The 26,724-nt window shown below is 45.5% G+C and overlaps 1 protein-coding gene across 3 annotated transcripts in view; it reads left to right on the forward strand.

The window, feature by feature from the left end:
- NLGN3 (neuroligin 3) overlaps nt 1-26,724 on the forward strand; it is a 180,694-nt gene that overhangs the window by 131,388 nt on the left and 22,582 nt on the right. For 2 of the 3 annotated variants that reach the window (XM_040334427.1, XM_040334428.1), the window contains 3 exons: nt 15,228-15,287; nt 17,865-18,014; nt 20,958-21,143. In XM_040334427.1, the coding sequence (XP_040190361.1) occupies nt 15,228-15,287; nt 17,865-18,014; nt 20,958-21,143 (396 nt within the window). The remainder of the gene's footprint in view (nt 1-15,227; nt 15,288-17,864; nt 18,015-20,957; nt 21,144-26,724) is intronic. The other variant, XM_040334429.1, reaches the window with a different exon arrangement.

Genomic DNA, 26,724 nt, shown 5'->3' on the forward strand with positions numbered 1-26,724 from the left:
TGTACTATGTCTGCAGTCTCTGATCATCTCCTGTACTATGTCTGCAGTCTCTGATCATCTCCCTGTACTATGTCTGCAGTCTCTGATCATCTCCTGTAGCATGTCTGCAGTCTCTGATCATCTCCTGTACTATGTCTGCAGTCTCTGATCATCTACTGTACTATGTCTGCAGTCTCTGATCATCTCCTGTACTATATCTGCAGTCTCTGATCATCTCCTGTACTATATCTGCAGTCTCTGATCATCTCCTGTACTATATCTGCAGTCTCTGATCATCTCCCTGTACTATGTCTGCAGTCTCTGATCATCTCCTGTACTATGTCCGCAGTCTCTGATCATCTCCTGTAGCATGTCTGCAGTCTCTGATCATCTCCTTTAGTATTTTGGGGGGAGAGCCATGCGCACTTGCGCTGCAATCGTGATGCATCGTGATGCATCGCCGAATCGAATCGAATCGAATCGTGGACTTGATAATCGTAATCGCATCGAATCGTGAGACCGGTGAAGATGCGCAGCCCTACTATTGATACGGAGTTGCCCCTTTGTGGCCATAACATCCTCCACTCTACTGGGAAGACTTTCCACACGATTTTGGAGGGTGTCTGTGGGAATTTGTGGCCATTTGTGACGTTTTATTAGAAGACTTGGGTTGCAATTCAGGCCCCACGTTGGGCACCAATAATAATAATAATAATAAAAAAGACCTGGTTCTTAATTGGTGTTTCAATTCATCCCAAAGGTGTTCAGGAGGACCATTGTCAGGGTTCTGTGCAGAACACTCAAGTTTGGCATTTCATCCCAAAATCCTGGTCATTAATATACAGTTACCATCCCTACTTTTGCTCATTAATATGGAGTCCCCCCCATTCTCCTTATTATGGGCAGTTATAATGAGTTGCCCCCATTTCTGGCAATAACATCCCCCACTCTTCTGGGAAGGTTTTCCAGAAGATTTTGGAGGGTATCTGTAGGAATTTGTGGCCATTTCTGAGGTCAGTTACCGATGTTGGATGAGAAGATCTGGATCACAATTGGCGTTTCAATTCTTCCCAAAGGTGTTCACTGGGGGGGTTTAAGTCGGGTCTCAGAGCTTGTTGGCTGTCCCATTCCGAAATCATGGGTACTATTATGGAGTTGCCCCTCTTCATGACTAAAACAACCTTCACTCTACTGAGAAGACTCTCCACAAGATTTTCAAGTTCATCACGAAGGTGTTCAGTAGGATTGAGGTCAGGGCTCTGTGCAGGACACTCAAGTTCCGCCACCCCATGTCACGGGAGGCCAGGGACTCCCTGGCCTCCCGTGACATCTGCAGGGTCAGGTCTCTTCTGTTTAGGACGGAGTCTATCAGTCCAGAAGAGATTTGGTGACCAATATATTGCTGTGACACCTAGACGACCCAAGTTCTTCTATATACCGAGCCCAATGCTGGCATAGAACTCATGAAAAGGAAAAGCCTTCGAGAATCCTAGCTAATGTATGATAAAGTGTGAATTACTCAATGTTTTATGACAGCAAATGACTTTCTGTATTGTCAACATGGATATCAGTTATCAGGAACACATGTGCCGCTTCATCGCGCCAATGTACGTTATGCCCAGCAGCCCTCATAAGTCGTCTCAGCTTACATTTGACTCGTTAACATGCTTTGGGGAGACGAGGTTTCACGCTGCTTATGGGTTTATTTATGAAGGAGTTCCTTACAAAATCCAACATTCACTGAGCAGTAGACATGTGCATGACCAGTGTAGTCAAGATATGCCCAACTTTCCCTCACCCCTTTTTACCCCTTAAACTTCCCATACCACCTTCACATTCCCCACCAAATGATAAGACCACAAGAGTTTTGGAGTATAATTGGCCATAGCAGCCTTTTTATTAACCAAATCTTAAATAATTTCCAAATACCATTTGTAACGACGTTTAAACACACAGCTTGTTGGTCTTTGGCGGCACTCCGGAACTTTTCCATTTTCCACCAATACACTGCGGGACCTTTAATACCATACCAGGCCTCCAGCCGTATCACCAGCTCGGAGACAACCCCTTTTCCCGCAGTGCAACCATAACCGGATTCCAGCAGACACCGTTCCACTGGAATACCCCAGAGGGGCCCATACCACGGGTGAGCCCCCCACCACTTCCATCACATATGTTATCTGCCACCATCAAAGACCAAGGACACCGCCGTTACCCAGCTGCTATGACGGCCCGAATCCATTGGACCGGAAATAAAAGAAAACAAACGAAACAACACACAATGCAAACAAACAGGGAGGGTGGGTGGGAAAACAGCCTCCTTCTGTCTCATCCCCCCTAAACTGTTCACTGAAGTACCCGCCTTCCCCTTTTATATAGCCCCTCCCCTTCTCCAAACTTCTAATCCTGTAACCTCCCATTCTAATACTCCTCAACTTTTAACCCCTTGTTGGCTCACTTTTCACCTTGTCATGCCCGGCCCTCCACTACTTGTTTCTTTGTTCTTCTCCGTTCCTGGCCTCACTTTAGTTTTCCTCCGAATGCATTTTCGTCCGAATTTCGGCCATTTTCATACGCTATTTCCAACGCGCAGAATCCAAAATCCAAAAGATCCGACATAAAAAAAATGCTTTATTTCCGTTTTCGTTGCTACAACAGTTCGCTATAGATAGGAGATTCGACATGACGCTGACAATAGCCATCTGTGTCTATCGAACCTGCGGTTGAATGTGCCTAACCTTAACTCTATTAGTCCAAGATTATTCTACATAGAGAGAAAAGATTCGACATTATAGAGACAGTGTTGAGGTAGACCATTTGACATGAACGACGAAGATTCAGCTGAGCAGCGAAAAACATTCAAACGCCGAATCCGTCATTGAAGGCTTATGGTGTCTGTTGAAAGTTCTAAGAAGATTCGACGGAGCAGCTAAACTGTACGACGCAGCGATCGTACATTTCCGGTCATAGGCTATAGAAGAATTCGAATGTTGGTTGACTAGCAATAATAATTAATAAATATATTTATTACTCGTCATACAACATTAGAATTCTTCTATAGCTTGTAGGCGAAACATTCGACCGGAATATACGATTGCGGCGGCGTACAGTTTAGCTGCTCCATCGAATCTTCTTAGAACATTCGACGGACGCCATAAGCCTTCAATGACAGATTCGACCTTAATTCACTCGGATTTTCGGACAAATGCATTTTTTAACTAAATAAATAAAAACGAATTTCGGGAGTAACTAAATAAATTCCGTATTTATCGGGGTATACTGCGCGCCGGCGTATAGTGCGCACCCCAAGCTTAGAAAGGTAGTTTGAGGAAAAAAAAGAAAACTTACATTTTTGCCCTGCGTCCATCGGCGGCCTTGTCCGGCGTCCGTCTGCGGCCTTGCATGGGGTCCGTCCAGCCTTGTGGGTGTCCATCTGCAGCTTCCTTGCGCGGGGTCCGTCCAGCTTTGTGGGTGTCCGTCTGCGGCTTTGGAGGTGTCCGTCTGCGGCCTCCATCCAGGTGTCCGTCCAGCGTGTCCGTCTGCGAGTCCATCCGCACCTTGCCCGGGGTTGCAGCGGTGTTTCTTTTTGTATTTGGCGCCTCGGCCGAGCCGAGAGGAGCCGGATTTCCTGTGTGTTCGGCTCCTCTTGGCTTCTCTTGGCTCCTCTCGCGTGGCTGCGGGCGGAGCCGAGCGTGGCCGAGCCTAGCCGAGTGCGCAGTACACTCGGCTCTAGGCTGCGGCGGGCGGAGCCAAGCGTGACCGAGCCTAGCCGAGTGCGCAGTACACTCGGCTCTAGGCTGGGGCGCTCAGAGACAGCGGGGATCGGCGTATAACGCGCACCCACGATTTCCCCCTGATTTTAAGGGGAAAAAAGTTCGCGTTTTACGCCGATAAATACGGTACATTTTTTGGACGAAAACGAAATTCCGAAACAAAATATTTCAGTGTGCGCATGTCTACTGAGCAGCATTTGCCCCATTCTTTTAGAGCACATTGGCCCAACATTGGCGGTGACAATTCCCTGACATCTGCTCTTGATGGAAAAGGTGTCGTGCCGTAATGCTCGCCCCGTCTATAAACGGGCCAACGTTACATTTCCCACACTGACATTCACTGGAGACATTTGGAAATAAAATTTGCCAGGCTGAGATGGTGAATCATCGCACTTCATAATGAATTCCGTCTCTCTCATAGCTGCGGGCAAGAATCTAAGGATACGATCCCCGTGATTGACAGGTGAAGAGAGATGTGTACATAGTGTAAAAATACAATCCACATTTTTTTCCGGCTGTAATAATTTTACCTTTCAGCAATCTCCCGAGAAGGTTTTCATCTTCTGCCTACACAAGCTCTGCAGAAGTATATGGGAACCCGGCTCATAGAAAGCAATCAGGGTGAACTGCGTGGAAGAAAACAAAGCAGCACATTGTGACTTATTAGCATTAAACAAAGCTGACGGCACCCTTTATTCTGGTTTTAGTTTTACTGTCACGTGACCTCTGTTCAGCTCTAGGCCTCTGCAGGGTCAGGGCTATGCACAGGCAGAAGCTGCAAAGGGTTGTCACCTCCGGTGATATCACTGATGATTCATACATCAAAATCCTCAGGATCCCCGATCACCTGTCCTTCATTCCCTACCCACGCTGCCCATCCCGAGGAACAAATGCATCAGGCAGACAGGTGCATTATACTTGCATATGCGATCAGTTTGAGACACTTCTGAGATCATTGGATCTGCAGTTGACCTTCTTCTGACCTGCAGTTGGCCTTCATTTAACCTACAGTTGACTTTCTCCTGACTTATAGTTGACCTCCTCCTGGCCTACAGTTGACCTCCTTCTGACCTGAAGTTGGCCTTCATTTAACCTACAGTTGACCTTTTTCTGGCCTACAGTTGACCTCCTTCTGACCTGAAGTTGACCTTGATCTGACCTACAGATGACTTCCTTCTGACTTGCATCTGATCACCTTTGACCTGCAGTTGGTATCCTTCTGATCTGCAGTTGGCCTTCATTTAACCTACAGTTGACCTTCTCCTGACTTATAGTTGACCTCCTCCTGGCCTACAGTTGACCTTCTTCTGACCTGAAGTTGACATTGATCTGACCTACAGTTGACCTCCTTCTGACCTGCAGTTGGCCTTCATTTAACCTTCTCCTGACTTATAGTTGACCTCCTTCTGATCTGCAGTTGGCCTTCATTTAACCTACAGTTAACCTTCTCCTGACTTATAGTTGACCTCCTTCTGATCTGCAGTTGGCCCCTATTTACCCTACAGTTGACCTTCTCCTGACTTATAGTTGACCTCCTGCTGGCCTACAGTTGACCTCCTTCTGTCCTGCAGTTGGCCTTCGTTTAACCTACAATTGACCTTCACCTGACTTATAGTTGACGTACTCCTGGCCTACAGTTGACCTCCTTCTGACCTGCAGTTGACCTTGATCTGACCTACAGATGACTTCCTTTTTTTTTCACAAGAAAACAGATGAGTTCCTTCTGATTTGCATCTGATCACCTTTGACCTGCAGTTGGTATCCTGATCTGCAGTTTGCCTTCATTTAATTTACAGTTGACCTTCTCCTGGCCTACAGTTGACCTTCCTCTGTCCTGCAGTTCACAACCTAAGCTGCACTAACCTGTTTCAGACTGGCTTTGCCGTCCTCTTGCCTTGCACAAAGACAGAGACAGTTCTCACGCTAACCAAAATTCTGTCCACACAGGCCCCAGGGAAGCTCAGGTTTGACAAACAGTCAGCATTTGCTTGGTCCTTCTGCTATTGATGTGATTAGTATCCATGAAGACCTTAAGCAGGTCCTGTCCACACCTAAAATTCTTTTTTTTTAGAGCATTTAATTAGGTTACCAATAACTGATATGCGTTAGGCCGAAGTCCAGGCACATATAATCTCCATCTTATCCAGCATGGCCGTATTAAGAGCATCATTTGCTTGGTGCTGAAGATTTTGGTGAGCCTTTTACTGGGCACCCTTTTTTGTTTCCAAGAGAGCCCAAACTCAAAAGGGGCGCAACACTAGGGAAGCCTGGAATTTGATTTGCCAGGCTTCCGTGAGGGCCGTGCAACGGCGTGCACTCTGAGCTGAAAGAGTACAGCCGTGCAGGCCTAACACTTTGGAAGCCCCAGACTTCTGTAAGAGCTCTGCATTGACATACCTCATGCTTCCGTTAGAACTGCTCATTATCAATCCCACCACTCTGCCCAGGCGGCGCAGGACCCGTCAGGCAGGGCCATCTTAATAGCATCATGGGGCCCTGGGCAAAGTAATACACTGGGGCCCCTACAATGATGACAGTGCAGGTATCTATCACTCTCTGTACCATCATGGGGCCCCCAATTTTGGGGCAGCGTGGGCTCAAGGACCAGCTGCTCTGGGGAAAGTGCAGGGGCCCCCCATGCAGCTGGGGCCTCTGGGCAGTGCCCTCTCATTAAGACAGCCCAGCTGTCAGGGGAGATCTCTTTCCATTGGCCCATTGCTTTCCGTGAGCAGTCTGTCCTTTTTGGGTGGCTGGGCCTATATTAAGGTAGGGGCCTGGAGCTGCAGCTCCAATAGCCCCTACGTTAATCCAGCCTTGGCTCTCAGCTAAAAAAGGAACAACGTCATCGACTTGCTATTTCTTCATTGTACAGCCAGCAGGTCAAGGTTGTGACCTTGACCATGCTGTATTAATAAAATGCAGTAGAGAAGAGTAAGGTCACAGACCTGTCTTTGTTGTCTGACAGGGGTGCCTTGATAACAGCACAGCCTGAGCAGAAAAAGATTTCTTTCAGTAAGAAAACATTTTACATATACTGTATGATCACACCTATATGAGCTTGTTTGAAAACCCATCACAAAAACATGTAAGGCCATTAATATGGAGTTATCCCTCGTATAACATGCTCCACTCTTCTGGGAAGACTTTCCACAAGATTTTGGAGGATGTCTGTTGCAATTAGCACCCATTTGTGAGGTCAGGTACTGATGTTGGATGAAAAGACATGGCTCTAATTTTGAGCCCCACATTGGGCACCAAAAAAAAGACCAGGCTCACAGTCGGTGTTTGCGTCCATGCCAAAGGTGTTCAGTAGGGTTGGTGTCAGGGCTCTGTGCAGGACACTTGAGTTCCTCCACACCAAACTGGTCACACCGTGCCTTTATGGAGTTGGCTCCACTCTTTTGGAAGGTGTTTGTGGGAATTTGTTTCCATATGTGAGGTCAGGTCCTGATGTTGGGTGTGAAGACCTGGCTCACATGTTGGGCCTCATGTTGGGCACAAAAAATAAAGACCTGACTCACCTTTGGTGTTTCAGTTCATCCCAAAGGTGTTCAGTAGGGTTAAGGTCAGGGCTCTGTGCAGGACACTGGAGTTTCTCCACACCAAACTGGTCACACCATGTCGTTATGAAGCTGACATGACTGTGAACCCTGTGTACAAAACCATCTCCATAAAGACATGATGTGACTAGTTTGGTGTGGAGAAACTCGAGTGTCCTGTACAGAGAGTCCTGACGTCAACCCTACATTTAGAAGACCTTTGGTATAAGGTCTTCTCGTCCAACATCAATACCCACCCTTAACCCTATGGAACACATTGGTCATTCAGTAGGTTTGTACAGAGCCCTGACTTCATCCCTACTGATCACCTTTGGGATGAAACAGAATGCTGATCGTGAACCAGGTCATCTCCTCCAACATCAGTACCTGAAGGGTCCTGTTAAAACTCCATCATACAAAGACATTGTAGACAATTGTGCTCTTCCAACCTTGTGGTGACGATTTAGTGAAGACCCTTTTCTGTTCCAGCAGGACTGTGCCCCCCCACCCCCCACCCCGTGTAGTCCTGTACAGGGCCCTGACCTTATCACTACTGATGACGTTTGTTGTGAATTGGAATGCTAATTTTGAGGCAGGTCTTCTCATCCAACATCAACACCTAAGCTCAACCTTACTGAACACATTTGGGATGAATTGGAAAGCCAGTTGTGAGCATAGTTGTCTCATGTACCATCGGCACCTGACCTCAACACAAATGCTCTATGGTAGCATCTTTTTTATTTGGTGCTCAACGTGGGGCCCAACATACAAGCCAGGTCTTCTATCCAACATCAGTTACTTACTTCACAAATGGGCACAGCTTTGCACAGACACCCTCCAAAAGTCTTGAGGAACGCTTTTCCAGAAGAGTGAAGGATGTTATAGCCACAAAAAGCGGACAACTCCGTATTAATGGCCATGGTGGAGGACAACTTCTGTCAAGTCTCTGGTGAGAGGCCAGGTTGCTGAGAGGGCGCCCCTTGCCCTGAGTGCAACGTTCCACTGGGAGTGATACAGGAGATACGGTGCCCAAAGGTGCACGGGTTAGCGGTAATGTTGCAGACTAGGCTGATTGGCAGAAGGTAGCTGGGGTGTGCTGAGTAGCGGTATTGGCAGCCGTGCAAGGAGAAGTCCGGGTACGAGTTGGCAGGGAAAACCAGGAACAGAGCCCGTAGCCAGGGTTCATATACCGAGAGACAGTCCGAGATGAGTACAGGAACAAGCCGGGTCATACACAGTGGGCAGTGGATCGAGGAGTAGTCAGCCAAGCCGGAGTCAGTGTGAGGAGATAGACAGGATCAAAGGTCAAGATGAAAGCCAAAAGGTCAAGCCAGGGGTTTCAGGGCAGTGATGTATTTAGGTTTTGTGCTGCCCTAGGCCTGACTAAACTCGTGCACCCCTAATTTAAATATGACCCACCCCTTCCTGTCAAGGCCACACCCCTTGGTGTTAAAGAGTTCTACTTTAGGCACAAAATTCTGATAATTTTATGGAGAGGACTAAAAAGATATAACCATGCCAATGGTACAGCAGAAAATATGTAGCACAGTGAGGAAGGTTTGTGGTCCAGGATGATAGGACAGTCAGAATTAGAAGCTCCGCCCCCCTACAGTTGCAGGATGCTTGCCTCTCTGCCCAGTCCGCCCCATAAGACTGGTGCTACACTAACAGTGCTACACTAATAGTGCAAGCCGGCAGGGACTCTTTCTGTGCTGCCCCCCTGCAACGTGCTTCCCTAGGCCTTGTTGGCCTAGGCCAGGATACAACCATGTTTCAGGGTATACAAGGCACAGGAGACACAGGAAGCTGACGATAATCCAGCAACCTGTAAGTACTAGTGGCAAGGCCGGGGAACGTGCTCACAATTGTCACATCGTGCATCACAGACTGGCGCACAGGGATTCGCCTGGTGCAAACATGATGGGTACTGGGGGGATTGCCCACACCTCGGCCATTTCCCTGACAACTTCATAGTAAAGGCCATATGGTGGAAGGGGCAACTTCATTTTATTGGGCATGATTTGGAATGGAATGTCCACCAAGATCACAGCGGTGTGATGGTCAGGGGCACAGAAACTGTGAACTGTACAAAACAAGACACACTGAAACCCCCTCTGGGCATACCTCATTTACACCACATACAAAATTCCCCCGTTTATACATTCTTTACCTCTCACACAACCAATCCTCTCACACAAACAACCAATCCATATGTCCTACTGTAGATGCTGCAAGATATGCAGTTGTCAGCTCTGTTAGGGGCTGTGATGAACCCTCTGTCCTCACACAAAACTTGGTCCGCCGTCAATGCTTCCTCTGTCCAGAACCAGCACCGTCCAAGACTCTCCAGACCCCCCAAGTCACCAGACAACATCTCAGTGTAGAGTGGCAAAAACAAACTGCTTTATTTTCACACATGAACACAACACATATCTCACTTCAAAACACTTCCCCCCCACCCTTGGAAAACATGGCGGTTTAAACTCCTTACAGAATTAGAAATCCTAATTCCCTTCAGGGTGAGTTTTTCTCTTTCCTTCGAGCACTGAGATACAGATACTCTTCCATGTAGATGCTGCATATTCCTTCTTCATGGACTAGAGACACGACGTAGACTTACAAGCCACACTTTATTGGGTTAGTACACAATGCAGTCAAGGGTCATGCAGAATGCAGTAATACAAAGGAACCGTTGGGTTTACTATCGTCAAGGTGAAATGTGATTGGAAGCCAAGATTTATTGCGCCACCTCCTTTTCAGAGCTTCCATAGAAAGCATACGACTGTTAAAGTGTATCTAAAGGCAAATGTTTTTGTTATTTTGTGTCAAGAAGGGGATGGATAAAACCCTGCCGAGTATTTATTACCATCATTGTCCTAAAGGAGAGATTCCTCCTCGCTTCCTATCATGTTGACACAACGGGAATTTAAAGGATTTTTCTTCAAGTCAACACAGAGGAAATCTTCTTCGTCAATAATGGAACCTTCTATTTCTCTTCTGTTTTGGAGGCAACTCAAAAGGTATTTGGATTGCCCATCCCTTTTCTGTCTCAATGACAATGGTGACCAGGAGAAATCGAGAGTGTGGCCATCAACTCAGCAAGGACACCGATGACCAAAGAAAAAAATATATCATTGGGGGTGATTAACCATCAATGTGTTCTACATAATCATGGTTTTTGTATAGGAGTTAGCCCTGTCTAATTAGGAGATCGGGCTCGTATAAATTGTCTCTAATTAGGAGATCGGGCTCGTATTAATTGTCTCTAATTAGGAGATCGGGCTCGTATAAATTGTCTCTAATTAGGAGATCGGGCTCGTATAAATTGTCTCTAATTAGGAGATCGGGCTCGTATAAATTGTCTCTAATTAGGAGATCGGGTTTGTATAAATTGTCTCTAATTAGGAGATCGGGTTCGTATAAATTGTCTCTAATTAGGAGATCGGGTTCGTATAAATTGTCTCTAATTAGGAGATCGGGCTCGTATTAATTGTCTCTAATTAGGAGATCGGGCTCGTATAAATTGTCTCTAATTAGGAGATCGGGCTCGTATTAATTGTCTCTAATTAGGAGATCGGGCTCGTATAAATTGTCTCTAATTAGGAGATCGGGCTCGTATTAATTGTCTCTAATTAGGAGATCGGGTTCTTATAAATTGTCTCTAATTAGGAGATCGGGCTTGTATAAATTGTCTCTAATTAGGAGATCGGGTTCGTATAAATTGTCTCTAATAAGGAGATCGGGCTTGTATAAATTGTCTCTAATTAGGAGATCGGGTTCATATAAATTGTCTCTAATTAGGAGATCGGGCTCGTATTAATTGTCTCTAATTAGGAGATCGGGTTTGTATAAATTGTCTCTAATTAGGAGATCGGGTTCGTATAAATTGTCTCTAATTAGGAGATCGGGTTCGTATAAATTGTCTCTAATTAGGAGATCGGGTTCGTATAAATTGTCTCTAATTAGGAGATCGGGCTCGTATAAATTGTCTCTAATTAGGAGATCGGGCTCGTATAAATTGTCTCTAATTAGGAGATCGGGCTTGTATAAATTGTCTCTAATTAGAAGATCGGGTTCGTATAAATTGTCTCTAATTAGGAGATCAGGTTCTTATAAATTGTCTCTAATTAGGAGATCGGGCTCGTATAAATTGTCCCCTAGAGAATCTTTCCATTGGAACTTCCAATTGGAAGATTTCTCTTCTATTTTGGAGACAACTCAAAAAGGATTTTTGATTGCCCATCCCTTTTCTGTCTCAATTAATTGTCTCTAAATAGGAGATAGGACTCTTATAAATTGTCTCTACAGGGAGTGCAGAATTATTAGGCAAGTTGTATTTTTGAGGATTAATTTTATTATTGAACAACAACCATGTTCTCAATGAACCCAAAAAACTCATTAATATCAAAGCTGAATATTTTTGGAAGTAGTTTTTAGTTTGTTTTTAGTTTTAGCTATTTTAGGGGGATATCTGTGTGTGCAGGTGACTATTACTGTGCATAATTATTAGGCAACTTAACAAAAAATAAATATATACCCATTTCAATTATTTATTTTTACCAGTGAAACCAATATAACATCTCAACATTCACAAATATACATTTCTGACATTCAAAAACAAAACAAAAACAAATCAGTGACCAATATAGCCACCTTTCTTTGCAAGGACACTCAAAAGCCTGCCATCCATGGATTCTGTCAGTGTTTTGATCTGTTCACCATCAACATTGCGTGCAGCAGCAACCGCAGCCTCCCAGACACTGTTCAGAGAGGTGTACTGTTTTCCCTCCTTGTAAATCTCACATTTGATGATGGACCACAGGTTCTCAATGGGGTTCAGATCAGGTGAACAAGGAGGCCATGTCATTAGTTTTTCTTCTTTTATACCCTTTCTTGCCAGCCACGCTGTGGAGTACTTGGCTGCGTGTGATGGAGCATTGTCCTGCATGAAAATCATGTTTTTCTTGAAGGATGCAGACTTCTTCCTGTACCACTGCTTGAAGAAGGTGTCTTCCAGAAACTGGCAGTAGGACTGGGAGTTGAGCTTGACTCCATCCTCAACCCGAAAAGGCCCCACAAGCTCATCTTTGATGATACCAGCCCAAACCAGTACTCCACCTCCACCTTGCTGGCGTCTGAGTCGGACTGGAGCTCTCTGCCCTTTACCAATCCAGCCACGGGCCCATCCATCTGGCCCATCAAGACTCACTCTCATTTCATCAGTCCATAAAACCTTAGAAAAATCAGTCTTGAGATATTTCTTGGCCCAGTCTTGACGTTTCAGCTTGTGTGTCTTGTTCAGTGGTGGTCGTCTTTCAGCCTTTCTTACCTTGGCCATGTCTCTGAGTATTGCACACCTTGTGCTTTTGGGCACTCCAGTGATGTTGCAGCTCTGAAATATGGCCAAACTGGTGGCAAGTGGCATCTTGGCAGCTGCACGCTTGACTTTTCTCAGTTCATGGGCAGTTATTTTGCGCCTTGGTTTTTCCACACGCTTCTTGCGACCCTGTTGACTATTTTGAATGAAACGCTTGATTGTTCGATGATCACGCTTCAGAAGCTTTGCAATTTTAAGAGTGCTGCATCCCTCTGCAAGATATCTCACTATTTTTGACTTTTCTGAGCCTGTCAAGTCCTTCTCTTGACCCATTTTGCCAAAGGAAAGGAAGTTGACTAATAATTATGCACACCTGATATAGGGTGTTGATGTCATTAGACCACACCCCTTCTCATTACAGAGATGCACATCACCTAATATGCCTAATTGGTAGTAGGCTTTCGAGCCTATACAGCTTGGAGTAAGACAACATGCATAAAGAGGATGGTGTGGTCAAAATACTCATTTGCCTAATAATTCTGCACTCCCTGTAAATAGGAGATCGGGCTCTTATAAATTGGCCCCTAGAGAATCTTTCCATTGGAACTTTCCATTGGAAGATTTCTCTTCTATTTTGGAGATTCCTCCTCGCTTCCTATCATGTTGACACAAAAGGAATTTAAAGTTTTTCTTTTGAAGTCAACAAAGAGGAAATTGTCTTAGTCAATAATGGAACTTTCTATTTCTCTTCTATTTTGAAGACAACTCATTAAGATTTTGTATTGCCCATCCCTTTTCTGTCTCAATGACAATGGTGACCAGGAGAAATCGAGTGTGGCCATCATCTCAGCAAGGACACCGATTGCCAAAGAAAAAAATATAACGTTATGATGGTGAGGGGTGATGCGTTAATCAATGTGTTATACAAATCATGGTTTTTGTATAGGAGTTAGCTCTTATAAATTGTCTCTAAATAAGAGATAGGGCTCGTATAAATTGGCCCCTAGAGAATCTTTCCATTGGAACTTCCAATTGGAAGATTTTTCTTCTATTTTGGAGACAACTCAAAAAGGTTTTGGATTGCCCATCCCTTTCTGTCTCAATGACAATGGTGACCAGGACAAATCGAGAGTGGCCATCATCTCAGCAAGGACACCGATGGCAAAATTAATATATAATCATTGGGCGTGATGGGTTAATTAATATGTTCTATATAATTATGTTTTTTGTATAGGAGTTAGCTCTTAGGCCGCGTACACACGATAGGATCGCCAGAGGAGAACGGTCTGAAGGACCATTTTCATCAGTCCAAACCGATCTTGTGTAGGCCCCAAAGGTTCTTTAACCTTCGGTCAAAAAAATGAGAACTTGTTTTAAAATTGAACCGATGGACGCCTAACCGATAGGTCAAAACCGATCGTTAGTATGCAAAAGCATCGGTTAAAAACCTGCGCATGCTCAGAATCAAGTTGAAGCATGCTTGGAAGCATTGAACTTCGTTTTTTTCAGCATGTCGTTGTGTTTTACGTCAGCGCGTTCTGACACAATCGTTTTTTTAACTGATGGTGTGTAGGCGCGACGGACCATCAGTCAGGTTCATTGGTTAACCAATGACAACGATCCTTCAGACTGTTCTCATCGGATGGACCGATCGTGTGTACACAGCCTTAGAAATTGTCTCTAAATAGGATATATATATATATATATTATTCATTTTATTAATTCTAAAAGAAACCCTAAAAACAAAAAATACATTTTGAAAATCAATTTTCTGTTAATTTTTACCTTGTTCTTAAAAATATTAAAAGAAAATAAAATACCTTTAAAATGTAAAAAAGAAAAAAAAATTGTATTTTATTTTTTTATGTTAACTTTAGTATTTCTACTGAATATTTCTATAATATTGCTGTAGATCATGCATCGATTTTTGCATAGCCCTGATGAAGCGGGAACCCCTCCCCCCCCAGAACACATTAGCTTTTCCTGGTAAATTTTAATAAAATATTATCTGGACACCTGAATGATTCTACATTCATGCTTGGTGGATATTTTGTGATCTTTTCTCAACAAAAAATTGTCGGTTTTAAAAAAAAATATATGATCTGGGAATATGAGTAGAACTTTTGCACCCTACACCCACAGCAATAAAAACTGAACAGGGGTTCTACTCTTTGCCACCTTCACCATATTCAAAAAAGTCTTGGCTTTCGATACACTTTAACTTTTAGCAGTTTAGTAATTCAGCTTCTTTCAGACGGGTCGTTATGCATTGATTATTTGATTGCTCGTTGCACTGTATGGATACATAGAGGTCAGTATACTAACTTTCACCGTACAGATTGAGAAGGCCAGAAATGATCCTTCATTAAATCAATGACACACTGTAGGTTTATTTTAGAACTACTCCTAATGCTTTACCCCCCTATACATTATGTTTATACCACCAACAAACTCCAGCAGGTGTAGCCACATAAAGCTCTGATATTTTTATGTAATGAACCCCTCAGTTTGAGAACCTACCCTCCAACCCCAGGGTGAGAACTCAATGTCCTGTACCTTCGAGACCTGTTATCTCTTGAATTCTCTTGTTTGTTTCCGTTTGCTCGGCTCGGTCTCCAGGACCCAGCGCTAAGAAACAGGGGGAAGAGATATCGGATAATGACGAAGACGAGGAAGGAGGTACTTGCTGGCTGAGGCTGATGCATGGAACCCATTATCATCATACTTTTTTCCCTTCTGCCTATTTCCCTCCTCTCCTTCTCACGTGTATTAGAAATCTTAGAGAGTTATCTCCCTTTTCATCGTGCACTTCTCATCTTTTAATCCTTGAACATCCACAACTCATCCTCCTACCCTGGTTGGTTCCTCGGTTAGAGTCAGGTTTGGGTTTTCTAAGGCAGCTGTAGCAAATGAGAGCAAGAGTAAGGATGAGGAGTAAGGTGAGGCTTGTGAAGGGTCGTGTTTAAGTAGGGTGGTCAATGTAGGTGAAGGCCATTGAGGTGGTCAACGTAGGTGGTGGAAGGACATTGAGGTGGTCAATGTGGGTGGTGGAAGGACTTTGAGGTGGTCAATGTGGGTGGTGGAAGGCCATTGAGGTGGTGATTCTATGTAGATGTCATTGAGGTGATGATTTTATGTAGATGCCATTGAGGTGGTGATTCTATGTAGATGCCATTGAGGTGGTCCTTCTATGTAGATGCCATTGGGGTGGTGATTCTATGTAGATGCCATTGAGGTGGTCATTCTATGTAGATGCCATTGAGAAGGTTATCCTATGTAGATGCCATTAAGGTGGTCCTTCTATGTAGATGCCATTGAGGTGGTCATTCTATCTGGATGCCATTGATGTGGTGATTCTATGTAGATGCCTTTGAGGTGGTCATTCTATGTAGATGCCATTGAGGTGGTCATTCTATGTAGATGCCATTGAGGTGGTGATTCTATGTAGATGCCATTGAGGTGGTCATTCTATCTGAATGCCATTGAGAAGGTCATTCTATGTAGATGCCATTAAGGTGGTCATTCTATGTAGATGCCATTGAGGTGGTCATTCTATGTAGATGCCATTGAGGTGGTCATTCTATGTAGATGCCATTGAGGTGGTCATTCTATGTAGATGCCATTGAGGTGGTCATTCTATGTAGATGCCTTTGAGGTGGTCATTCTATGTAGAAGCCATTGAGGTGATCATTTTATGTAGAAGCCATTGAGGTGGTCATTCTATGTAGATGCCATTGAGAAGGTCATTCTATGTAGAAGCCATTGAGGTGGTCATTCTATGTAGAAACCATTGAGGTGGTCATTCTATGTAGAAGCCATTGTGGTGGTCATTCTATGTAGAAGCCATTGAGGTGGTCATTCTATGTAGAAGCCATTGTGGTGGTCATTATATGTAGAAGCCATTGAGGTGGTGATTCTATGTAGATGCCATTGAGGTGGTGATTCTATGTAGATGCCATTGAGGTGGTGATTCTATGTAGAAGCCATTGAGGTGGTCATTCTATGTAGAAGCCATTGAGGTGGTCATTCTATGTAGAAGCCATTGAGGTGGTCATTCTATGTAGAAGCCATTGAGGTGGTCATTCTATGTAGATGCCATTGAGGTTGTCATTCTATGTAGATGCCATTGAGGTGGTCATTCTATGTAGAAGCCATTGAGGTGGTGATTCTATGTAGATGCCATTGAGGTGGTCATTCTGTGTAGATGCCATTGAGGTGGTGATTCTATGTAGATGCCATTGAGGTGGTGATTCTATGTAGATGCCATTGAGGTGGTCATTCTATGTAGATGCCATTGAGGTGGTGATTCTATGTAGATGCCATTGAGGTGGTGATTCTATGTAGATGCCATTGAGGTGGTCATTCTATGTAGATGCCATTGAGGTGGTCATTCTATGTAGATGCCATTGAGGTGGTCATTCTATGTAGATGCCATTGAGGTGGTCATTCTGTGTAGAAGCCATTGAGGTGGTCATTCATAGGACAGGCCATAGTATTGGCATTGGCCATGAGCCCCTTTTCTTGTTGTTCCCGTCACACCTTTATCTCCTCTATAACGAGTATATTTTTTGATCCTATTATGTTATTTGAGTGCTAGCTCCCCATGTGAGGAACACAGTCATTGCCTTGTGGCAGATATTTTTCCTGTGCCATTGCATTATTTAGCGCTATTTTTTTTGTTATTGCTGTATACATTTATCTCCAGGCGTTTGGCTTAGTTGTCTTCTGCTCGCCCTTCTACTCATCTCCCTGCCTGCTAGAGCTTAAGTAGTACATCTCTCGTATTGATAGACCCTTCTCATGTGAGCCGGGCAACTACCCCACATGATTGTTATGGGAAAATCCATTTCATCACCCTGTTGTAGCGCCCCTTCACAGGACAGGACTGCCCTTTTTTTGTGATATCATTATGGTCAAGTCCTGAGAAGGGGCCCGTTTGTACTGTTTTTTATTTAATTTTTTTATTTCTGTGGCATGAGCTGCATGCTTTGGCTAGCTGGTGCGTTATCTCTGTGGTGGGAAGGGTTTCCAGAGCGGAAAGGGGCTTTTGTGTTGGGGAAATGGTGGCGCCTTACTCTACTCTTTGGTCTGACTTGTAAGTCAAGACCGCGTCTGGCCACCTGTGTTCCGTCAAGATGTTTGCCTTTTTGTTCTTCCGTGTGAATGAAGCCAAGTGGTTGGTGTCAAGAGGCTCTCGAAAAGGTTGGTTATCTCTTGCTAAGGCCGTGTTACCTTTTCATTTCACCTCCCCCGCAGATATCCGAGACACAGGAGCCAAACCGGTCATGGTGTACATCCACGGAGGCTCGTACATGGAGGGCAGCGGGAACATGATTGATGGAAGTGTGCTCGCCAGCTACGGCAACGTCATCGTTATCACCTTGAACTATCGAGTGGGCGTCCTGGGTGAGTGACACAAGTGCCTCCTATCTTCTATCCCTCCTGTTCCTTTTTTTTTTTTTTATCGCTTTCCTGTGACTTGACTGTTTATTCACCTCGCTTCCAATCAATGCCGCCGGCTCTGCGTTTCCGTAATCATTGAATGGAAATTCCGTAATTAATATGTCTTTTTCCTTTATTGTCCTCGGGGTCCCTGCAAAGATAATGAGCCCCCTGAAGCATTTCGTATTCAAATCGGGGATGGCTGGTGGGGGGGCCTTTTCATTAATGTCTCCCTATAGGGTTTGTCCTCCGGATTCTCTTATACGGGATACATTTTTAATAGTTATTAAACTGTGATAATAAGGCAGACCCCCGCTGCAAATATAAAATGTTATCAGGTGTAGGGGGTGTAGGGTGAAAATGATCAACAGATCCTCCGAGCGAAATGATTAGACGGATCATTACGGGAAATGAAACAGCTAAAGTACAAGAAATGGTTCTACCTCATTACACGTGCAAACGCCGCATTGTGATCCAACTGGAGTTTTTCTTTAAATCGGATAAATACATCCCATTGCATCACAAGAAGCCTAACATCTGGCTTAGAAAGCGGCCACAGCCTGTCCCCAGAAAAGCCTGTCCCCGACTAGTATACCTGTCCTCCTGAAAAGCCTGTCCCCGACCAGTATACCTGTCCTCCTGAAAAGCCTGTCGCCGACCAGTATACCTGTCCCCCGAAAAGCCTGTCCCCTGCCAGTATACCTGTCGTCCTGAAAAGCCTGTCCCCGACCAGTATACCTGTCCTCCTGAAAAGCCTGTCGCCGACCAGTATACCTGTCCCCCAAAAAGCCTGTCACCTGCCAGTATACCTGACCCCTGCCAGTATAGCTGACCCTTGAATAGCCTGTCCCCGGCCAGTATACATGTCTCCTGAAAAGCCTGTCCCCTGCCAGTATACCTGTCCCCTGAAAAGCCTGTCCCCGGCCAGTATACCTGTCCCCCGAAAAGTCTATCCCCTGCCAGTATACCTGTCCCCTGAAAAGCCTGTCACCTGTCAGTATACCTCACCTCTGCCAGTATAGCTCACTCTTGAAAAGCCTGTCCCCGACCAGTATACCTGTCCCCCGAAAAGCCTGTCCCCTGCCAGTATACCTGTCTCCCGAAAAGCCTGTCCCCTGCCAGCATACCTGTCCCCTGAAAAGCCTTTCCCCTGCCAGTATACTTGTCCCCCGAAAACCTGTCCCCGGCCAGTATACCTGTCCCCTGAAAAGCCTTTCCCCTGCCAGTATACTTGTCCTCCGAAAACCTGTCCCCGGCCAGTATACCTGTCCCCCGAAAAGCCTTTCCCCTGCCAGTATACCTGTCCCCCGAAAAGCCTGTCCCCGGCCAGTATACCTGTCCCCTGAAAAGCCTGTCCCCGGACAATATACCTGTCCCCTGAAAAGCCTTTCCCCTGCCAGTATACATGTCCCCTGAAAAGCCTGTCCCTGGCCAGTATACCTGTCCCCTGAAAAGCCTGTCCCCTGCCAGTATACCTGTCCCCTGAAAAGCCTGTGCCCGGCCAGTATACCTGTCCCCGGCCAGTATACCTGTCCCCTAAAAAGCCTGTCCCCTGCCAGTATACCTGTTCCCTGAAAAGCCTGTCCCCGGACAGTATACATGTCCCCTGAAAAGCCTGTCCCCAGGCCAGTATACTTGTCCCCTGAAAAGCCTTTCCCCTGCCAGTATACTTGTCCTCCGAAAACCTGTCCCCGGCCAGTATACCTGTCCCCCGAAAAGCCTTTCCCCTGCCAGTATACCTGTCCCCCGAAAAGCCTGTCCCCGGCCAGTATACCTGTCCCCTGAAAAGCCTGTCCCCGGACAATATACCTGTCCCCTGAAAAGCCTTTCCCCTGCCAGTATACATGTCCCCTGAAAAGCCTGTCCCTGGCCAGTATACCTGTCCCCTGAAAAGCCTGTCCCCTGCCAGTATACCTGTCCCCTGAAAAGCCTGTGCCCGGCCAGTATACCTGTCCCCGGCCAGTATACCTGTCCCCTAAAAAGCCTGTCCCCTGCCAGTATACCTGTTCCCTGAAAAGCCTGTCCCCGGACAGTATACATGTCCCCTGAAAAGCCTGTCCTCAGGCCAGTATACTTGTCCCCTGAAAAGCCTGTCCTCTGACAGTATACCTGTCCCCTAAAAAGCCTGTCCCCGGACAGTATACCTGTCCCCTAAAAAGCCTGTCCCCGGACAGTATACATGTCCCCTGAAAAGCCTGTCCCCGGCCATTATACCTGTCCCCTGAAAAGCCTGTCCCCGACCAGTATACCTGTCCCCTAAAAAGCCTGTACCCAGACAGTATACATGTCCCCTGAAAAGCCTTTCCCCTGCCGGTATACCTGTCCCCGGACAGTATACCTGTCCTCCTGAAAAGCCTGTCCCCGGCTAGTATACCTGTCCTCCTGAAAAGCCTGTCCCCTGCCAGTATACCTGTTCCCTGAAAAGCCTGTCCCCGGACAGTATACATGTCCCCTGAAAAGCCTGTCCCCAGGCCAGTATACTTGTCCCCTGAAAAGCCTGTCCCCGGACAGTATACCTGTCCCCTAAAAAGCCTGTCCCCGACCAGTATACCTGTCCCCTAAAAAGCCTGTACCCAGACAGTATACATGTCCCCTGAAAAGCCTTTCCCCTGCCAGTATACCTGTCCCCGGACAGTATAACTGTCCTCCTGAAAAGCCTGTCCCCGGCTAGTATACCTGTCCTCCTGAAAAGCCTGTCCCCAGCCAGTATACCTGTCCCCTGAAAAGCCTGTCCCCGGACAGTATACATGTCCCCTGAAAAGCCTGTCCCCTGCCAGTATACCTAAAGGTGGACTATGCCTTGGTGGTGTCACCTGCCTGGCTGCGCTTTGTGGCAGAGCTGGATGGACGGATTTACCAATCCATTGGCAGATTAAACAATATATATATATTTTTTTTACTTTGCAGGGTTCTTGAGTACCGGAGACCAGGCAGCTAAAGGGAATTACGGCCTCCTGGATCAGATCCAGGCCCTGCGCTGGGTCAGCGAGAACGTGGCGTTTTTTGGTGGAGACCCTCGTAGGATCACAGTATTTGGCTCAGGCATCGGAGCGTCCTGCGTCAGTCTCCTCACGCTGTCCCATCACTCGGAAGGTATTCCAGATTCCGGTCTTTTGTTCTCTTACAGAAATGTAATACTTGCTGGATGTAGAATGGCGCCACATCCCTATGATGAAAATATCTTGCGTAGGGAAAGGGTAATAAATGGGACTTTTAAGGCGTCAAAAACAGATCAAAACCAATATATATAAAAATATCAAATTAATTTATATATAAAAAAAATCATCAGGATATCATCGTACAATAACCATATGTAAGAAATGGACAGCAGTATTTTCTTGCTCTACGTGTTTCGCCCTACAATGACTTCCTCAGGAGATAAGTACTGCATATATGGTCACTGATAACACTATGTATCCTATAAACATCAAATTTGCGACTCAGATGTCAGGAGGATATTGACATTAGGAGATATCTGGTGCACCACAGAAAGGAATAAATAAGCTGTTATAGATCCCTCATTAGGACAGTGCCTCACATGTCTCTCCACTTCAAAATCACCCGTTACTGGCCCATTGCTATTGGGGGTTCCTTTATTCCTCTCTGTGGTGCACCAGGTATCCCCTAATGTCAATTTCCTCCCGACATCTGAGCTGCAAATGTGATGTTTATAGTATAGTCTCAGACCATCTCCTGTAGGATGTCCATATTCTCCGACCTTTTCCTGTAGGATGTCCATAGTCTCCGACCTTTTCCTGTAGGATATCCATAGTCTCTGACCATCTCCTGTAGGATGTCCATAGTCTCTGACCATCTCCTGTAGGATGTCCATAGTCTCCGACCATCTCCTGTAGGATATACATAGTCTCCGACCTTTTCCTGTAGGATGTCCATAGTCTCCGACCATCTCCTGTAGGATGTCCATAGTCTGCGACCATCTCCTGTAGGATGTCCATAGTCTCCGTCCATCTCCTGTAGGATGTCCATAGTCTCCAGTCATCTCCTGTAGGATGTCCATAGTCTCTGACCATCTCCTGTAGGATGTCCATAATCTCCGACCATCTCCTGTAGGATGTCCATAGTCTCCGACCATCTCCTTTAGGATGTCCATAGTCTCCGTCCATCTCCTGTAGGATGTCCATAGTCTCCATCCATCACCGGTAGGATGTCCATAGTCTCCGACCATCTCTTGAAGGATGTCCATAGTCTCCGGTCATCTCCTGTAGGATGTCCATAGTCTCCGGTCATCTCCTGTAGGATGTCCATAGTCTTCAACCATCTCCTGTAGGATGTCCATAGTCTCCAATCATCTCCTGTAGGATGTCCATAGTCTCCGGTCATCTCCTGTAGGATGTCCATAGTCTCCAACCATCTGAGCTGCAAATTTGATGTTTATAGGATACATAGTGTTATCAGTGACCATATATGCAGTACGTATCTCCTGAGGAAGTCATTGCATAGTCTCTGACCATCTCCTGTAGGATGTCCATAGTCTCTGTCCATCTCCCGTAGGATGTCCATAGTCTTCAACCATCTCCTGTAGGATGTCCATAGTCTCCAGTCATCTCCTGTAGGATGTCCATAGTCTCCAACCATCTGAGCCGCAAATTTGATGTTTATAGGATACATAGTGTAATCAGTGACCATATATGCAGTACTTATCTCCTGAGGAAGTCATTGTATAGTCTCTGGTCATCTCCTGTAGGATGTCCACAGTCTCCGACCATCTCCTGTAGGATGTCCATAGTCTCCGGTCATCTCCTGTAGGATGTCCATAGTCTCAGACCATCTCCTGTAGGATGTCCATAGTCTCCGACCATCTCCTGTAGGATGTCCATAGTCTCCGACCATCTCCTGTAGGATGTCCATAATCTCCGGCCATCTCCTGTAGGATGTCCATAGTATAGAACCAATTACCGTAGGATGTCCATAGTCTCCGACCATCTCCTGTAGGATATACATAGTCTCCGACCTTTTCCTGTAGGATGTCCATAGTCTCCGACCATCTCCTGTAGGATGTCCATAGTCTCCAGTCATCTCCTGTAGGATGTCCATAGTCTCCGACCATCTCCTGTAGGATGACCATAGTCTCCGTCCATCTCCTGTAGGATGTCCATAGTCTCCGTCCATCTCCGGTAGGATGTCCATGGTCTCCGACCTTTTCCTGTAGGATGTCCATAGTCTCCGACCATCTCCTGTAGGATGTCCATAGTCTCCGTCCATCTCCTGTAGGATGTCCATAGTCTCCGACCATCTCCTGTACGATATACATAGTCTCCGACCTTTTCCTGTAGGATGTCCATAATCTCCGACCATCTCCTGTAGGATGTCCATAATCTCCGACCATCTCCTGTAGGATGTCCATAGTCTCTGTCCATCTCCGGTAGGATGTCCATAGTCTCCGGTCATCTCCTGTAGGATGCCCATAGTCTCCGGTCATCTCCTGTAGGATGTCCATAGTCTCCGACTATCTCCTGTAGAAAGTTCATAGTCTCCGGTCATCTCCTGTAGGATGTCCATAATCTCCGACCATCTCCTGTAGGATGTCCATAGTCTTCAACCATCTCCTGTAGGATGTCCATAGTCTCTGATACTTACCTTTCCTTGCTGGGAGTGTCCACCTCTCGGGCCACTTGACAGAGGTCATTCTCTGACCTCCACTTATTATTGGGCGTAGAGGTCAGAAGAGGGAACCATCAAGTTTATGGCTCAGATATCTCCAGTACTTATCTCCTGAGGATGACATTGTAGGGCGAAACACGTAGAGCGAGAAAATACTGCAGTTCATTTCTTACATATGGTTATTGTATGATGAAATCCTGATGATTTTATTTATGTATAAATAAATTTGATATTTTTTATCTATATTGGTTTTGATCTGTTTTTGGCGCCTTAAAGGTCCCATTACCCTTTCCCGACCAAAATGTGTTCTATTAATTTATTACTGTGAAATATCTCCAACAATCCCTGAAAATTCCCGATATGTCGATGTTCATTACCTCTGCAGATCATCTAACGACACCATCACCCCCATCATCTGATGACACCATCACCCCCATCATCTAACGATACGTTTTCATGACTGTTTGTCTGTGTGTCTGTCCCATCACATGGAAGGACCATCTGACATTATTCCATGATTGCATCATCAGGTGTCTGTATGTCGGCCGCTCTGAAGGTACAAAGTATATTCAATACAAAGAGAACCTTTCCTTTCTCCCGAACCATTCCCTTCCATGATTCTGCCGCGATCACAACTCTCCGATTTCATCTGCTAGATCAGAAAACTACATAAGAGAACCTGTCATATCATGAAAGATTTCCATCAAAGGTCATACCTATAAAGAGCAAACTAATACTTACCTTTCCTTGCTGGGAGTGTCCACCTCCTGGGCCACTTGACAGAGGTCATTCTCTGACCTCCACTTATTATTGGGCGTAGAGGTCAGAAGAGGGAACCAATGACAGTTGTGGGGGACCCAGTAGATCAGAATCCCAGAAGTGTCTTCGGGGGACCATAGTCTCCGACCATCTCCTGTAGGATGTCCATAGTCTTCATCCATCTCCCGTAGGATGTCCATATTCTCCGACCATCTCCCGTAGGATGTCCATAGTCTCTGACCATCTCCTGTAGGATGTCCATAGTCTCCGACCATCTCCCGTAGGATGTCCATAGTCTCCGACCATCTTCTGTAGGATATCCATAGTCTTCGACCATCTCCCGTAGGATGTCCATAGTCTCCGACCATCTCCTGTAGGATATCCATAGTCTCCGACCATCTCCTGTAGGATATCCATAGTCTTCGACCATCTCCCGTAGGATGTCCATAGTCTCCGTCCTTCTCCCGTAGGATGTCCATAATCTCCGACCATCTCCCGTAGGATGTCCATAGTCTCTGACCATCTCCTGTAGGATGTCCATAGTCTCCGACCATCTCCTGTAGGATGTCCATAGTCTCCGACCATCTCCTGTAGGATATCCATAGTCTTCGACCATCTCCCGTAGGATGTCCATAGTCTCCGACCATCTCCCGTAGGATGTCCATAATCTCCGACCATCTTCTGTAGGATATCCATAGTCTTCGACCATCTCTCGTAGGATGTCCATAGTCTTAGACCATCTCCTGTAGGATGTCCATAGTCTCCGACCATCTCCTGTAGGATGTCCATAGTCTAGCCCCAATGTAAGGGACATTCTTCCCACTGATCACCAATGTAAGGAACATTCTTCTCACTGATCACCAATGTAAGGGACATTCTTCTCACTGATCACCAATGTAAGGAACATTCTTCTCACTGATCACCAATGTAAGGAACATTCTTCTCACTGATCACCAATGTAAGGGACATCCTTCTCACTGATCACCAATGTAAGGAACATTCTTCTCACTGACCACCAATGTAAGGAACATTATTCTCACTGATCACCAATGTAAGGGACATTCTTCTCACTGATCACCAATGTAAGGGGCATTCTTCCCACTGATCATCAATGTAAGGAACATTCTTCCCACTGATCACCAATGTAAGGAACATTCTTCCCACTGATCACCAATGTAAGGGACATTCTTCTCACTGATCACCAATGTAAGGGACATTCTTCTCACTGATCACCAATGTAAGGGACATTCTTCCCACTGATCACCAATGTAAGGGACATTCTTCTCACTGATCACCAATGTAAGGGACATTCTTCTCACTGATCACCAATGTAAGGGACATTCTTCCCACTGATCACCAATGTAAGGGACATTCTTCTCACTGATCACCAATGTAAGGGACATTCTTCTCACTGATCACCAATGTAAGGGACATTCTTCCCACTCATCACCAATGTAAGGGACATTCTTCTCACTGATCACCAATGTAAGGGACATTCTTCTCACTGATCACCAATGTAAGGGACATTCTTCCCACTGATCACCAATGGAAGGGGCGTTCTTCTCACTGATCACCAATGTAAGGAACATTCTTCTCACTGATCACCAATGTAAGGGACATTCTTCTCACTGATCACCAATGTAAGGAACATTCTTCCCACTGATCACCAATGTAAGGGGCATTCTTCTCACTGATCACCAATGTAAGGGACATTCTTCCCACTGATCACCAATGTAAGGGACATTCTTCTCACTGATCACCAATGTAAGGAACATTCTTCTCACTGATCACCAATGTAAGGGACATTCTTCTCACTGATCACCAATGTAAGGGACATTCTTCCCACTGATCACCAATGTAAGGGACATTCTTCTCACTGATCACCAATGTAAGGGACATTCTTCTCACTGATAGCCAATGTAAGGGACATTCTTCCCACTGATCACCAATGTAAGGGACATTCTTCCCACTGATCACCAATGTAAGGGACATTCTTCTCACTGATCACCAATGTAAGGGACATTCTTCTCACTGATCACCAATGTAAGGAACATTCTTCTCACTGATCACCAATGTAAGGGACATTCTTCTCACTGATCACCAATGTAAGGAACATTCTTCCCACTGATCACCAATGTAAGGGGCATTCTTCTCACTGATCACTAATGTAAGGGACATTCTTCTCACTGATCACCAATGTAAGGGACATTCTTCCCACTGATCACCAATGTAAGGGACATTCTTCTCACTGATCACCAATGTAAGGGACATTCTTCTCACTGATCACCAATGT

The sequence above is a fragment of the Rana temporaria genome (assembly GCF_905171775.1).
Source record: "Rana temporaria chromosome 9 unlocalized genomic scaffold, aRanTem1.1 chr9d, whole genome shotgun sequence".
Classification (NCBI taxonomy): domain Eukaryota; kingdom Metazoa; phylum Chordata; class Amphibia; order Anura; family Ranidae; genus Rana; species Rana temporaria.